Source organism: Argopecten irradians, chromosome 12 (genome assembly GCF_041381155.1).
Source record: "Argopecten irradians isolate NY chromosome 12, Ai_NY, whole genome shotgun sequence".
Classification (NCBI taxonomy): domain Eukaryota; kingdom Metazoa; phylum Mollusca; class Bivalvia; order Pectinida; family Pectinidae; genus Argopecten; species Argopecten irradians.
Genome location: NC_091145.1, coordinates 30,480,930 through 30,497,683, shown reverse-complemented (window position 1 = coordinate 30,497,683; position 16,754 = coordinate 30,480,930). Strand labels below are relative to the sequence as shown.

The 16,754-nt window shown below is 40.5% G+C and overlaps 3 protein-coding genes across 3 annotated transcripts; all 3 read right to left on the bottom strand.

Annotated features, from left to right (window-relative positions):
• Window positions 1–357: 357 nt before the first annotated feature.
• LOC138305051 (uncharacterized) lies at window positions 358–813 on the bottom strand. The gene has a single exon (XM_069245458.1). It carries the CDS (start codon window positions 811–813, stop codon window positions 358–360), a length of 456 nt encoding a protein of 151 aa, XP_069101559.1.
• Window positions 814–881: 68 nt separating this feature from the next.
• Window positions 882–2,711, bottom strand: LOC138305050 (uncharacterized). The gene has a single exon (XM_069245457.1). It carries the CDS (start codon window positions 2,709–2,711, stop codon window positions 882–884), a length of 1,830 nt encoding a protein of 609 aa, XP_069101558.1.
• A 21-nt stretch (window positions 2,712–2,732) lies between these two features.
• On the bottom strand, window positions 2,733–3,743 carry LOC138305049 (uncharacterized). The gene has a single exon (XM_069245456.1). It carries the CDS (start codon window positions 3,741–3,743, stop codon window positions 2,733–2,735), a length of 1,011 nt encoding a protein of 336 aa, XP_069101557.1.
• Between the last annotated feature and the right edge of the window lie 13,011 nt (window positions 3,744–16,754).

The following is a 16,754-nucleotide window of genomic DNA, read 5'->3' as shown; positions in this document are numbered from 1 at the left end:
TATGTCTAAGTCTGGTGTCAGGGCCAGAATATCTCGGGCTAGGAATAAACCTACCCTATGGGGGACCTAAATTTTCCTTTGATTTAGCCGTGGCCCGGCATGTTGACTACCTGAGTCGAATCTAAAATTAGGCTAGACTAACATCCGGACTGCAAATTCCGGAAAGTTCCGGATTGCAAATAAAATTGTAATAAAATACAAAAGTCTAAATATAGGAACATGACACTCCCCTCCTGATATATCTATATCACTACTTAAACAAAAATGTTATGTTCAATGCAAATAAACTTAGGTAATATCACATTAAAAAAATGTCTGAATGATTCTAATACAAGCAAAGAGTATTTCCACATTTGTTCATTCCTTGAAGTCACTCTGGGCAAACACAACTTCGGTAACTGATCTAACAAAGTATGTTGTTTTGCCATCTCTGACCACACGGATTTCCACTTTTCGCACTAATTTGTCTTCACTTATGAACACACGGTTAACAACTGCAAGAGGCCATTCCATGCGCGCGACACTCCGATCCTTCATAAGAACGATGTCCCCTTCTTGAAGATTCCTCTGCGGTTTCTGCCATTTGGTACGCGTCTGCAAGTTGAGGAGGTACTCTCTCCGCCATTTCTTCCAAAACTCTTCAGCCAGTACTTGGACACATTTCCACTGATGTCTGTAAAGGTCTTTCTGGTTGAGATGTTCACAACACACTGAAGATGGGCATGAGGTCTTCTGAGTCAGTAGCACAGATGGTGAAAGTACAGTGGCGTCTTGAGGATCACTAGACATAGGTGCAATAGGTCTTGAATTCATGATGGCTACTACCTCTGCCATCAAAGTGGTAAGTATTTCATGAGTTAGAGCTCTACCCTTCATGTCTATCAGCATGGAGTCAAGATCCTTCTCGCTGTGCCAATCATGCGTTCCCACGCGCCGCCCATATGGGACGCGTGTGGCGGGTTGAAGCGCCAGACAGTACTGTTCTCTAACATGTAATTCGCGAATTTAGGTTCATCCACGTTGATTGTCTGAAAACCCATGTCTTCTGTAGATCCTACGAAGTTAGTTCCATTATCAGAGCGAAACTCGCGTACAGGTCCGCGAATAGAGAAGAACCGGCGTAAGGCGTTAATAAAAGATGATGATGACATCTCTTCAATAACCTCTATATGAACAGCTCTTGTCACAAGACAGGTAAAAAGCACAGCCCATCGTTTAGACAGTGCAGTGCCCTCTCTAGTGCGTCTGGAAGTAATGCTCCATGGGCCGAAAACGTCTACACCTACATACGTAAATGACGCACATGGCTCAAGTCTATCAGGCGGAAGATCTGCCATTTGCTGATGACTAAATTTCCCGCGAAGTCGATGACATTTCATACATGCTTGGAGGATTGAGGAAATCAAACGTTTGGCGCCGGTCACCCAGTAACCTCCTGATCGTACAGCACCCTCGGTCAGATGCCTACCCTGGTGACGGACCTCTGCATGAAAGTGTTCGATAAGAAGTCGAGCCACATGATGTTTACCTGGCACTATAATTGGATTTCGCTCTTCCAAAGAAAAGTTTGAACGGTTGAGACGACCACCAACTCGAAGAATGCCGTCCTGGTCCAGAATCGGTGTTAAGGATGAGATGCTGCTATTACTAGGTACTGCCTTTGATTCCTTGAGACACCGTAATTCCTCATTGTAGACCTGTTCCTGAACATCTTTGAGGATGAAAATCCGAGACTTTTCAATAAGTTCTGGGGTGACCTGTCTGGTTCGTCCCACGGACGGGTTTTTCCCGATGATTGCAAGGGACTTGAGGTAAGCGATGCCTCTTACCAATGATTTCCAAGTAGAGAAATGTTTGATCCGTTCAGCTCCAATACAAAGTGATGGGGAAGATGAGGTCTTGAGGACCTGGACTTCTGGTCTAACCTCTAGGTCATGTGTCGGTTGAACAAGTGGATATCTTTCAGTCTCAGACGTACTCCTTTCCTCAGTCAAGACACTTGTTCCATTGAGCCACATACTTTCCTGAAGATCACAAGCATTTACACATCTAGTTCCTTCATCAGCAGGGTTACTTTCAGAAGGAATGTGACTCCACTGTGTTGGTTTCGTAAAGCTGAGGATCCTGTCCACCCGATTGCCTACATAAACGTAGAACCGTCTAACTCTGTTGTGTAGATATCCAAGCACTACCATGCTGTCTGAATAAAAGTGCATGTTTTCAGGTGGAATGTCCAATTGCTCATTTATAGTACGACCAAGCTCTGTCGCTAAGACCGCTGCACAAAGCTCGAGGCGCGGTATTGTATGTCCATGTTGTGGTGCTGTCTTTGCCTTTCCCAACAAGAAGCTCATACCATGCTGATCGCTGGTCTGAAGGAAGGCCACTGCTGCTACAGCATCTTTTGAGGTGTCCGAGAATATGCAAACCTTCTTCTCCAAATCCTGATAAATGGCACCAGGAAAGTATTGTCTAGGGAAAGAACATGCGCATAGTCTCTCGAGGGAATTGCACCATGCTTCCCATTCTTGTCTTCGTTCCTCTGGTAGAGGCTCGTCCCATTTGGGTGATGATCCCACAAGATCTCGGAAAAGCAGTCTTCCTCGCAAAATCACTGGAGCTGCAAATCCTATGGGGTCAAAGATACCGTTGATAATCGATAAAAGACCTCTTTTTGTGTAAGCCTTTTCAGTGACTCCCGCGCTAAACATAAATGAGTCTGATGTCAGATTCTAGTGCAACCCGAGGCTTCTCTGTACTGGCGGGCAGTCTGTTGTAAGATCAAGATCTCTAATATCTCCAGCTATGTCATCTGGCTGGAATGCTTTCAAAACTTCTTCAGAATTGGATGCAATTTTGTGAAGTCTAATTCCACCATTCTCGTGTAAACTCCTTTGGGTTCTCTTAATGAGTGATACGGCTGTAGTTGCATCAGGGGTAGATGTAAGACCATCATCCACGTAGAAATTCCTTGATACAAACTCCTGTACGTCCTTGTCAGAATTCTCTGCTGCCTTTCTTAGACCGTACGAGGCAACTGCTGGTGATGGCGAGTTCCCAAAAACATGGGAAGTCATGCGATACTCAATCAGTGGGTTCGAAATGGAGTTGTCGGCATACCAGAAGAATCGTAGAAGGTTACGGTGTTCCTGGACTACTTTAAAGCAGTAGAACATTTGTTCTACATCAGCCATAACTGCAACTGGATCCTTTCGAAACCTGAGTAACACACCAAGTAAACTGTTAGTGAGATCTGGACCGGTCATTAGCACGCTGTTGAGAGAAAGGCCATTTTCCTTTGCAGAGGAGTCAAAAACACAGCGAATCTTGTTTGGCTTTTTAGGATGGTATATTCCAAACAGCGGTAAGTACCATCGCTCTTCTTCTGATGCGAGATCTGGGGCAATTTCTGCATGTCCCTTTTCCAAGACTTTAGACATGAATTCCATCATATGAGAATGTTTACGCTGATCTCTACGGAGACTGGTATCCAGTATCATTGCTCTCCGTAGGCTCTGGGCTCGATTGTCAGGCAATCGCGGACGATCTGGCCTTAACGGTAGAGGTGCTTCCCACTGACCATGACTGTTTTTCTTGAAACCTGTGTTCATCATATGCAGGAATTGTTTATCCTCAATCGAGTGGCCAGGCTTATCGTCGTGTTGAGTCTTGGCAAACAACGGGAAGGTGGTTGTTCTGGGATTGTCCTCTTTGAAATCAAAACAGTTAGGACAGGGTTCCATCAATGAGGGTCGTCCATCAACGAGGGTATGTACCTTATTCGTAGTAATATAGGATGTCTGGTGTACCTTGCCCAGACATACTTCTCCAATAATAACCCATCCAAGTTTGAGACGTTGGGCGTATGGTCCGTCCAAGGGTCCTATCCTTTGGTCCATGACATGATGCGCAGTAGGCATGTCGCGTCCTATTAACATCAAGATATCTGCGTTGTGATCTAATGGTTGAATTTGTTGAGCGATTCCCTGCAAATGGGAATGAACGAGCTGCCTCAGGAGTAGGGATTTCATTCCGGTTATTCGGGATATTGTCACATTCCAGGAGGACTGGAAAGTTAAGAGAAAACTCTCCATCTATTGACTCCACCACGTATCCTTGGGCTTTCCTCCCAGAGCAAGGAATTACTCCAGAACAGGACGCCATGGTGTACTCTGTATATTGACCGTTTTCTCCAAATCTGTCGAAAAATGCAGTTTTGGCTAAACTAGCATTACTCTGGTCATCTATGACTGCGTATAGACGAATAGCCTTGTGTTGCTCTCCATTAGGATATACTTTGACAAGTACAGTTTTTGAACATGATTTACCCATTCCTGTCGGGTTTTTACACACTTGCGTACAGCAGGCCTAAGTACTGTTATGTTGTCCTGAGACAGTGGTAGAGATATGCTCCCCTCCATGGACTGAAGTAGGATTCTGGGAGTAGTCTTCTATATGGAGTATAGTAGGGTGCCGACTTCCACCACAAATCTCACACTTCACCGTGACTTTGCAGGATTTCGCTAGATGTTTGTTATTACAACATTTAAAGCAGTAACCATGTTTTTTCAGAATATCCTTCCTATCAGGTACATGCTTGGATAAGAATAAGCGACAGTCTTTCAAGGTGTGACGGGCACCTTCACCGTGAATAGGACATATGTGAGTCGAAGGGTTTTGTTTCTCTACATCAGTCTTTTTACTAGAAACCTTCATATTTCCACTCCTCTTCCCTGTAGCACTCTCTGATACCTTGGTTTGAGTTGACTGAGGAGGGTCCAATTGAAGTCCTGGATCATTCATTCTTTCAGCCATATCCGCTACGAAACTGGAGAAGACACTAAATGGTGGATAGAGGATGTTTTGATCTTTCTTGTGCCTAAAGGCCATGTCCGTCCATTTCCGTTGTACGAACGATGGAAGTTTGTTGACGATAGGCTTCACACCAGCTGAAGAGTCTAAATGAGCCAACGAAGCAGTGTACATCACGTTTTCCTTTAAGGATTGCATCTCAGTCAGTAAATCAGAAAGTTCATACATCTTCGGATTATCCTTGTTAGATAGCCTAGGGAAATGATCTAGCCTCCTTTGAAATGACTGTACAACAAGCTCCGGAGAACCATACCTGCTGTCGATCCTATCCCATATCTTGGTAAGTGTTAACCTCTCATCATGGGAGTGTGCTGCTCTAAGACTTAATGCCTGTTTAGAGGACTCTGGGCCCAACCATCTTACTAAAAGATCAAGTTCTTCTGTAACAGTGACATCAAGCTCTCTTATAATGTTCTTGAAACTGGCTTTCCAAAGCATGAATCTTTGTGGTTCATCCGAGAACTGAGTGAATCTTGACAACAAAAGATCCTTTTTTATCATGAACTTGGTGAGTTCCGTAGTGTCCTTACAACTGCTGTTAATCATAGCTGGACTAGGTGTGGCTGGATGTTGTTCAGGAGAGCCCCATTGAGATGAAGCGATATGAGGAGAATCTGGGATGACAAACTGTGGTACGTGTGCCTCCAGTGGTGTAGATTGTACTGGAGGTCTTATAGGACGGTGTGTGTAACAAACTTAACCTGAGGGGTTTCCTTTGGCAGTTGATTTGAAAATGGGAACTCCGATAAAGCCGGTTGGAAGGTTGGAGCAGTTGGACGAAGTGGAGGGCTGGTGAATTGATCAGCTGTAATGTTACTGAAATCAGGAAGCGGAGGGAGGTTCTGTATTGGTTCTGGACTCGGCTGATCTGCCTGGTTGATATCCTTCCCTACAAAATTCACAGTATCGTTTACAAAGGCTTCTGTACGTAGCTGTATCACATGACTATCAAGGCTGTTCTTATCTTCCTCAATTAGTTCCTGTACAGCATGGAGTTCTGCCTCTGCTTCTTTTAGGTCTCTTTTCGATCTAAGTAATTTCAGACTTATGTCGACTTCAGTTTGTTGTTTTAATACTTTTGCCTCCTTTTCCATAAACTCCATGTTCACCTTTGCTCTTTCATGTTTTAGTCTCTGTTTAGTAAGTATGTAATCAACTGAGGATCTATGAGATCGACTGGAACAAAATGATGTTTGTGACCGTGCCTTGTCTTCCTTTGTTGGAGGGCCTCTGTCTGCGGAATCAATCTTGGAAAGAATACTTTCACGAACAAGTTTGTGACTAGCGAGTTCTCTAAAACTATCTGCTGTTCTTGTCCTCTGAAGAAAATCCTGAATTTGTCTGAAACATCTATGTAGAGAGATTTGTTTACGAGTAATTCTTCTAACAAACCTTCTTCAGCATTTATGATTATCCTATGGATCAAATCATGAATTGTAGCTCCTAATTTCACCAACTTTTTAGAATAGTCTGGAACAACGGCTTGAAACATTGTCTCGCCTTCTGGTGTTAAGTTCCTGGTACGTGTCTCGCTTGCCATACTCATTGTTGTTGATGATGAGTTCCTGTAGGTCTCGATCGCAGGTCTTTTACTGTGGTGTTTATGACATGACTCAGATTTCTGTAGGTTCACTTGTTTATTTCGCAAATCCCCCCAGAGGAAGGTACATCTGTTTACATTGAACTTCCCGGAGGAAGGTAGTTATTCCTTTCACTGAACTCCCCGGAGGAAGGTATTCGATTCACAGAACTCCCCGGAGGAAGTTAAAAGACTACACATTGAACTTCCCGGAGGAAGGTAGTTATTCCTTTCACTGAACTCCCCGGAGGAAGGTATTCGATTCACAGAACTCCCCGGAGGAAGGTAAAAGACTACAACATATGAAAATAAAGGCACAATAAGACAGATGTACAGTGTGTCCTTATAACTTCACATGCCTAATTGAAACTTAATCTATCTCAGTACCCTCAATACTTTGATAACTATACACATAATTGACTAGAGATTATAAGTGTAAATAATGAGATATGAGAACAAAAATTACACATGTAAATTACCTGGATTTCCTATTTGACAATATTTCTATATATGAACACAATATATATGCATTCACCTTCAGACAGAATGTCTCTAAGTACATTATTTATAGTAAATTGTTATCTATAATAAAGTTTGCCTAGTAAGACATTTCGTCCCATGTATACACATGTAATTATAAGAGGACGAATTGACTAAATCATACCTCGCTCAAAACAGTAATTATATCTATCTAAAAGGCTTATTCACATTATACCTATCTAGTAAACATACTATACATACATCCCATAATACCTCTAATCAACATATGCTATACTAGTGACACGCAGGGTCCTAAAGCACTGAACATGTGCTCCTGCAGACGATACATGATCAACGATAATCAAATGACTAAAAATGGCAAATAAACCATCGTGAAATAATCACAATGACTGAATAATGTTTACAATCATATGGTAGACAAAAATACATATAAACAATATATGGACAGGGAATAAACCTACCCTGTGGGGGACCTAAATTTTCCTTTGATTTAGCCGTGGCCCGGCATGTTGACTACCTGAGTCGAATCTAAAATTAGGCTAGACTAACATCCGGACTGCAAATTCCGGAAAGTTCCGGATTGCAAATAAAATTGTAATAAAATACAAAAGTCTAAATATAGGAACATGACAGTGAAACAGTATCAAGGGTGACGTTAGGAAGAAAGAGAAAATATACCAAATTCAGTCACCGTTAACGATCATGGAGGGCAGTCACATACTCATGGTTATAATTGTCTGTACCTCGGCACTTCCAACCCACATAACATGCTCAACCCAAAGCAGATTATTTATAATCTTCCGTAGAAAATGGCAGCGGCGAATGAAATTGTGATCCAGCTAATAGATCGATGTAGATATAATTGCCAATCATGATTCACAAGCAAAAAATTTAACCCGAAATCGAAAATATTTATTCGGAGATCGAGACATACTTTTGTAAGAAGTTCGGAATTAGTCATTTAGGGCAAACCAGAGAAAGCCAGTGGAAACATCAGTCAAAGAATTTGTGTTAGTTTGTTTGATTAAATTTACGTCCTACTAACAGCCAGGGTCATGTAAGGACGTCCTCCCTTGCATGCAGTGTGTAGCGTGTGTGAAGTGCGAGGTATGTGTTTTGGGAGACTATGGTATGTTCGTGTTGTGTCTTCTTGTATAGTGGAACTGTTGCCCCTTTAATAGTGCTATATCACTGATGCATGCCGCCGAAGACACCAAGCAACACACCCCACCACCCGGTCTCATTATACCGACAACGGGCGAACCAGTCGTCTCACTCCCTGCATGCTGAGCGCTAAGCAGGAGCAGAAATTACCACTTTTATAGACTTTGGTGTGTCTCGGCTAGGGGACGGAACCCAGAGCCTTCATCACAACGGCGAACGCTCAACTCTAGGCCAAAAGTGAGGCGGTGCCAAGGGAGGCATTAGGAAGGATAAAGTCGGTTAGGAAGAAAAGAAAAGGGACAGCAGGTACAATTCTAACGCCCTACCTGCACATACCTTCAAAGCAATCAAAGAAAGTATATCAAAGAAGTGGGGAGAATTTGCCATTAATACTGCCAAGGAAGGCTTTTCAGTTCTTAAGGCGGCCAAGAAATAATATTGCCCAGAAATAAATTGGAAATAGATGCCAAGCTAGGCAGAATATTTCTGAGGCTGTAGAAAGAAAATCGTCGACAATATAAAGGAAGCTGCAGAGTTTCGCGCCAAGCGCTCCTGACCACGACCGGCATATTGTGTTAACGCATCAATTTATAAGAATAGGGCGCCAAAAAATTGGTGGAGTGCCTTGAAATCACGTCATCCAGACCTTGCTTTACAAATGCCAGAGCAGCTAGGAAATTCGAAAGCAAGGATGCTTAACAGTACGGTTGTGGATAAGTATTTTGCCACTCTGTCGGAAGTCATAGCATCATAAAGTCTTCAAAACGCACCAGAGCGAATATGGAATGCCGACTAAACGGGAAAGCAATACGCCGTTTCCGGAATACAACATTCAGTCAATTTTGTCATGTGACTTAATTTAGGGCATATTTTGAAACAAAATGGCTGCATATGTAATGATTGTACACGGGTGGAAAATTACTTATCACGACAGAACATTTAACATTAATTATCAGAACATATTGTATTAAATATAATTTAAATATGCACGAAAATTGAATTTAGACACTTCATAAGGAAATGACATGTAAAGTACGGCATCAAATGGAGCTGTCGCCTAGCAGTTGGAAATCAACGGTATCTGACGTCTCACTCACAAATATTTCATAACTTACCTGGTTACATTTCCCCAAAAATCAATAACAAATATTAAACACAAAACATAACAGTTTATCTTAGTTCCGTTTTTGAGCAAGTATTACCGACAATGACCTTTACCCGGACATTGGTATTCTCTGCCTATAAGTATCACCGCCATGACGGGAAAATGTGCCCTAAATTTTTCGCGGTCACATGACCAAATCAATGGTTTCTACCTCCTACCCAGAAGAGTTCCTGGCCCTGCAGGTAGGGCGTTAGAATTGTACCTGCTGCCCCTATTGCATGATCGTAAAAGGCGACTAAATTTAGGATCTTATCTTTTCTCTTCTTTCTAACTGACTTTAATCTTTCCTAATGCCTCCCTTGGCACCGCCTCACTTTTGGAGGAAGGCTCTGGGTCCTGTCCCCTGGCCGAGACACACCAAAGTCTATAAAAGTGGTAGTTTCTGCTCCTGCTTAGCGCTCAGCATAAAGGGAGTGGGACGACTGGTTCGCCCGTTGTCAGTATAATGTGACCGGGTGGGGTGTGTGTTGCTTGGTGTCTTCGGCGGCATGCTTCAGTGATATAGCACTATAAAAAGGGCAAAAGTTCCACTATACAAGAAGACATAACATGAATATACCGCAGTCTCTCAAAACATGCACCTCGCACAACATTCACGCAACACACCGCATACATGGGAGGCCGTCCTTACATGACCATAGCTGTTAATAGGACGTTAATTAATCAAACAAACCCAGAAGAGTTCCTTGAATCCCGGAATCGGCGTATTCAAGCACACGCCTGTTAGTGTACTTGGCACTAAGGGTTAAAAATGTGAAACGACTGAACAAATATCACTGTTAAGGCAACTGTAAATATAAAGGGAGATGCCATGCCTCCAAAGATAACTATAAAAGGTAAGACAAAGAAAAGTCTATATGGGCACAATACCGCAGCTGCCTTAAACATAAACATATAGCTAAGGCGTGGATGACTGAGGAACTTGAGAAGGAATGGTGTCCAGAGGGGGACGCATCCTATGAAAGGGATGAAATATGCCAGTCATAATTATGACGATACTTATAAAGCTGTGCAGGCCGTGAAAGAAGGGCCATTAAGACAAGCAGCTAAACAATTTAAACAATTTTGAATGTCATGAAAACCAACTTTGAGGCTAAAGTGGTAGAAACTCTGTCATTCCCCCCGGAAAGGAAGAACAGACTGTAGATCTAGCAAACAAAGGGGGTTCTATTTATTTACCTCTCTACTTTTTGTTTGTCAGTTTGATTAAATCAACGTCCTATGAACAGGCCGGGTCATGTAAGGACAGCCTCCCAAGAGCGCTAAGCAGGAAGCAGTACTACCACTTTCATAAACAATGGTGCGTCTCGGCCAGGGGACAGAACCTAGAACCTACATCACAGGTGCGAGCGCTCAACTAAAGGCTTACAGTGAGGTAGTGTCAAGAAAAACGTTAGAAAGAATAAAGTCGGTTATAATCGATTAATTATGCAAAAGAGCAAATGATATCCGGATTTAAACATACATCCTTATCACTGCATGTGTGACGTGCCATGAAAAGTGGCACGACACGTCTAATTAAGAAAGTAAGAAAAACTTGGAAGTGTATGTGCAAGGATGATGAATCTGATTACCTTTTAGTAGATCTAGTTGAAATATACTTCAAAAGATTTATAGAACATAATATCTTACATTTAATCGCCTTCATGCAATATGGGCAGCAGGTACAATTTTGACAATAGTGTACATAGTGTTTTGAGAGACGGCGGTAAATTCGTGTTGTGCCCTTTAATAGAGGAAACGTTGTCCTTTATAAAGTGATATTTGCGGAAAATGTCGCATATGAAACCAAAGAATCACACATCACCCGGTCACATTTTACAGACAACGATCAAACCAGCCGCCCACTCACTTTGCACCGAGTGTTCAACAGGAGCAGAAACTACTACTTTTATAGACTTGTCTCGGCCAGGGGACATAACCCAGAGCTTCCTCACATTGGCGAGCGCTCTACTGAAGCGGTGTCTAGGGAGACGTTAGGGAGAAGAAATAGCCAAATAGAAAGGAGAGAGGATAATACCCCGAATTTAGTCGTCTTTTTACATCTTACAAGGACACCGAAGATTAAACTTAAAGTATAATTAAAACTTGAACATGCCTAGCAATGAAAGAGAAGACTCTTAATTCTCGCTTGTAGACGCCATTGGCCGCCTGAAATATCTCGACAGCACTACAGTTTTAACCTTAAATACCAATAAGTTGCTTTCATAATTTCCAATATATCATCTAGCAACAGCACCACTTAGAATAATGAGGAACTGTGTGTTTCAATAGCTCCCCATTTTAATCTTACAGTAAAAAAGCTCCCCATTTTAATCTTACAGTAAAAAAGCTCCCCATTTTAATCTTACAGTAAGAAACACCAATATAAAAGACAAATGTTGGTTATTGGATAACTCAACAATAAATTACAAAATATTCACTCGGATTCCATAAAACTTTCTATAGACATAATTTGGCACATACATAGGCCAATTGCGATATGCATGTACACCACAAGGTCCGCAAAGATATTTACTCACTATTGTAAATCCATCAAACCTGAACTCTATAGAAATAAAAGTGAATCTCAACTCTTAACCAACATAAGGAAGAAACTTGCTAATTATAAATTAGAATCTGAATTGATACACTAAGACCTTGTCTATTGCTAGCGATCTACTTCTCATTATAATTCCCTTTAATACATCATATAATGTCAACATATACTTTTCTATAGTACTAAGTTCACACTGACTAACAAAACTATTGGATGGTGATGACATCAATTCCTCACACAAGACCCTGATAGAAAAGAAGTGGTGAATACACCAACACATTCAAATCCAAAACGTGTGAACACAATGTCCCGCCCTCCTATTTACATGTATAAAAACAATGGCACCAACTGCTGTTTAAAACTCTTTATATTAGCCTAAACAGATATTAATACTTCCAAGTTATAATAACTTAACCTCATAAAAGACTATTTCCTCCTAATGTAATCAATTAATGCAAATAATATGACCACGGCGATAATCGAATCACCCAATATGATGCATGTTCAAAGAGCCAGATTATTATATCGCTCCGTAGCGAAAGTCTCCGCATTTTATATCTTCGCTACTACGTAGTTGTCCCAACACTCGCCCCTTTTTCCCGTTGTTACCAGTATAAGGAACAAAACGTAATCCCCGAATCGGAAGCACAATCTCTTCCCCAGGAATCTCAGGGAACACTTTTCGCATTTGTTCTCTAAACATAATACCTACAAAAAATGAGTACGCATCTGACTCATATAAATCGTTTTCTTACAAACGTACCCAAGGTGTTACATGTTCGCTCTATAAAATGATTTAAAGAAATTTAACATAGCCCATAGTATTGCTGGTAGTAGCCACCACGACTAGTATTGTCATGATATTGATGAAAGAAGCCAACCTTGATCCCTGTCTCATTGAATGATTTAAACACCAACCTCTCCCTGTCTCAATTCCTCCATCAACAAACTGGTTCTCTTCGCTCTTACACTCCATTAAAATAACCTCTCTTTCTGTCCAGTTGGCACCCCTGTCCTTTTTTTTCAGGTATGACTGCACCATAGGTCTATATCGCAGACGACACTGATTATGAATCTTGTCATCGTTTTCTTGACGTCTCGTGCTTCGATATTTTGCAGGAAAATGGTTTAATTATCGACCTCTTTCCTCAAAGAGTTCCCGTCCGGGCCGATTATATCTTAATAACTTTTCCTCAGCTGAGGGCACTGAAGAATTTTTATACAAGCGATTAGAGGAACGCGAAGCCCATGTCGGTTTTCCAAAACATTGTTAAAGATTTTCATTCACGAGACAAAATGCACAGCATTTGTCAGGGTCAAGTCTCACGAACATTCTTTTACTTTAAGGAATTCTTTAACTTAAATTTCCCCAAAGAAAAGCATGACAAAAATAAGGGAAAAGGCAACACATTTCTAAGTTAAGGGATTCCTTAAAGTTTTTCCGGCCACATTGGAATATGATTTTGTAAGATTCAAATGTCTTCAGGTACTGGCCCTGCAGGTAGGGCGTAAGAATTGTACCTGCTGCCCCTATTGCATGATCGTAAAAGGCGACTAAATTTAGGATCTTATCTTTTCTTTCTCCCTAAATTACTTTGTTCTTCCTAGAGTCTCACTTGACACCACCTCACTTTTGGCCTATGGTCGCCCCTGTGAGGAAGGCTCTGGGTTCTGTCCCCTGGCCGAGACACACCAAAGTCTATAAAAGATGTAGTTTCTGCTCCTGCTTAGCGCTTAGCATAACGGGAGTGGGACGACTGGTTTGCCCGTTGTCAGTATAATGTGACCGGGTGGGGTGTGTTGCCTGGTGTCTTCGGCGGCATGCTTCAGTGATATAGCACTATAAAAAGGGCAACAGTTCCACTATACAAGAAGACACAACACGAATATACCGCAGTCTCCCAAAACACGCACCTCGCGCAACATACACGCAACACACTGCATACATGGGAGGCCGTCCTTACATGACCATAGCTGTTAATAGGACGTTAATTAATCAAACAAACAAACAAACAAATCTTCAGGTACTATTCATCTATTATGGCCTGGTTGAGAGGGCACTGTTGCCTCATAGTATTGTCGAGGGATGGAATAGTGCCTGAGCCGAAGGCGAGGGCACTATCCCATCATGAGACAATACTATGAGGCAATAGTGCCCTCTCAACCAGGCCATAATGGGTTCAGTACATCACCCTGACATGAGACCTTTTTTCATGTCATTGTAATAGAAGCACGTCAAGCGATACCTCGCAACGGTATCTTCATTTCCACACCAGATTGTTACATTAAAAGTACAACATATGAATTGTCGCAGAAAAATGGGTTTCTATAAAAACGGGATTCAGCTTCATGAAAATTAAAAGTAGATCAATATAGAACATTAGTGAACTGTCTTCTGTAGAAAAGCAACATTTGCTTCCTTTCGCGCACAACAGCCTATCCGCCATCTTGACGTCTTGGCCGAAGCGTATCGTTATAATGACGTCATGTAATGGTGACGTCACAATACTTTCACGTTGTCAGTGTAATGTGACCGGGTGGAGTGTGTTGCTTGGTGTCTTCGGCGGCGTGATATAGCACTATAAAAAGGGCAAGAGTTCCACTATACAAGAAGCCACAACATGAATATACATCAGTCTCCCAAAACACGCACCTCGCACAACAAACACGCAACACACAGCATGCACGGGAGGCCGTCCTTACATAACCATAGCTGTTAATAGGACGTTAATTAATCAAACAAACAAACATTCACGTTCAATTTCGCGCCACTTCAATAGTGCCCGCTTGCCCGGGCACTATTGCAAATAGTACCCATGTGTGTAGTCAATCAGAATCCAGTATTCTGTCACGTGATGTACTAACTTTATGTAAACATAAAATCAATGTAGCTTTTATAAAGTGTTTAGTGTAAAACAATAATGGATGATAGTTTTAACATAAAATATGTAGGGAATGTAATAAATAGTCTAATCATTTAACGTATACTCCAACAGAAACAATGAAAGTTAAAAGGTATCAATTATGATACCACAAAGCACATATTAAAAATCGACATAGGGGAACTATTGAAAGTTTTAATTTGAAATATGTTGTTTTACGCATATACATTATAAAGAGAACAAAAAAGGATAACTGAGGACGATATACACTTACTATATAATTGTATAAGAACTTGTAAGCATTATAATAAAAATGATTGAAAAGAATGTGATTTGCGGTATAAATTCATAAAATTCCAATGACACGAGATATTGTGTCCATGTTAACATGTTAATCAACTTTACTACATTCTATCAGTCTTCATCTGCGACATCCGTACCATAAAACAATGTTTAGAAATAATTTATCTATTTAAGGTTTAATGTGGCTATATATGGAATATTTCCATCGCTATTTATGTGGTAATTATATAAAGATTGTTAAAGAATACTTTATTATATATTAATATATTACATTGCATTGTAAAGTCGTGTGAATACATTTTATATAAGTGTTGTGAGCATTCGCCTTTATGCAAAATATTATTTTTATCTGTAGAATTTATTTTTTTATACAATATTCTTTAACAACCAGAAGAAAAACAGCGGATATTCTGCATTGCTTGTAAAAGATCGTCTGACTAATATTCATTTACTCTAAGTCAATTCTTCCAACACATTACGCTGCAATGTTTAATAGTGGTTTCAAGATGTTCTCTTTCGAATTGATTTATTTGTAAAATTTTGAAATACGACGTTTTCGTTAATTATACTGGCATTATTAACGTTGAGCGTAACGTTTTGTGAATTAATGTGCTATATAAGACGTACAATTCGCCCTAAAAGTGGAACAAAATCTCAAATCTACCAGAAACTGTTTATATTACTTTTTAAATTTATCAATCAATTTCTATTATTTTCAAAGCTGTGTTTTCATGTACGTTATAACAAAATAACATTAATTATATTTGTTGACCATATATTAAACAAATTTGGTTTTAACGGATTTTTCCCCTGTTGATGGACGTACAAGTTTTGACTTAAAAAAGCTACATTGTCCCTATATGATAACGAAACGATCGATTTTTGATATGTTATTAATGTCATATAAAAGTAACTAAAAATACTTGAAATTGTTCCATGCATTACAGCCTTATGACGTCACAGGGTCAACAAAATTTCTGTTTTCTTGGTAAAATTTTGTTTTTCAGAAACTAGGCTGGTTTTACTTTAAGATATGTAAACTACGGGCTTTGCGTTGAAAATATAACGCGATTTTCGTGTATAGGGAATTAATTTATAGTTTTTAGTTACCCGAAGACGAAGTCTCAAATAACCTATTCTAATTGTTTTTTGTCCGTCGTCGTCCGTTATGTGTCCGTAAACAATTTACATTTTTGACTTCTTCTCCAAAACCGCTAAAGTAATTTCAATGAAATTCTGTACAAACCTTCTAAGGCATAATGCCGCTTAAAATTGTGAAGTGATTTTATTACCCCCACCCCCCTAGGGGCTGTGGGAGGGACAAAAGGGGTAAAATTGACTAAAATTTCAAAAACACTTCTTCTCTACTCACAGATGTGGTAAAATAAAATACTCTTAATAGATAGAAAGGTCTCTCTACAATAATTTTGAATTATATGACCCTGGGGTCTCAGGTTTTCCCCTGGGGAGAGGGTTAAGTTTACTATAGTTTATATAGGAAAAACACATTTATGTACAGTATTTGGTTATTTTTCGTAGGAAATTAGTCAAACTTGGTTAGAATTATTAGGCTGAGATAGCATTTTAACGTCATATCCATATTAGTCTTGGTCGCCCCCAGGGGCCAGAGGGGCGGGGACAAAAGGAGTCAAAATGGATAACATTTCAAAAGTCTTTCTTCTAAATTAACAGATTTGATGGGACCAAATACTCTTCATAGTTTAAAAAATCAAATTTTTAAATCACTGA

What these genes read in the sequence shown, in the direction of transcription:
- LOC138305049 (XM_069245456.1), bottom strand. Translation starts at nt 3,743, where the DNA reads ATGGAACCCTGTCCTAACTGTTTTGATTTCAAAGAGGACAATCCCAGA.
- LOC138305050 (XM_069245457.1), bottom strand. Translation starts at nt 2,711, where the DNA reads ATGTTTAGCGCGGGAGTCACTGAAAAGGCTTACACAAAAAGAGGTCTT.
- LOC138305051 (XM_069245458.1), bottom strand. Translation starts at nt 813, where the DNA reads ATGAATTCAAGACCTATTGCACCTATGTCTAGTGATCCTCAAGACGCC.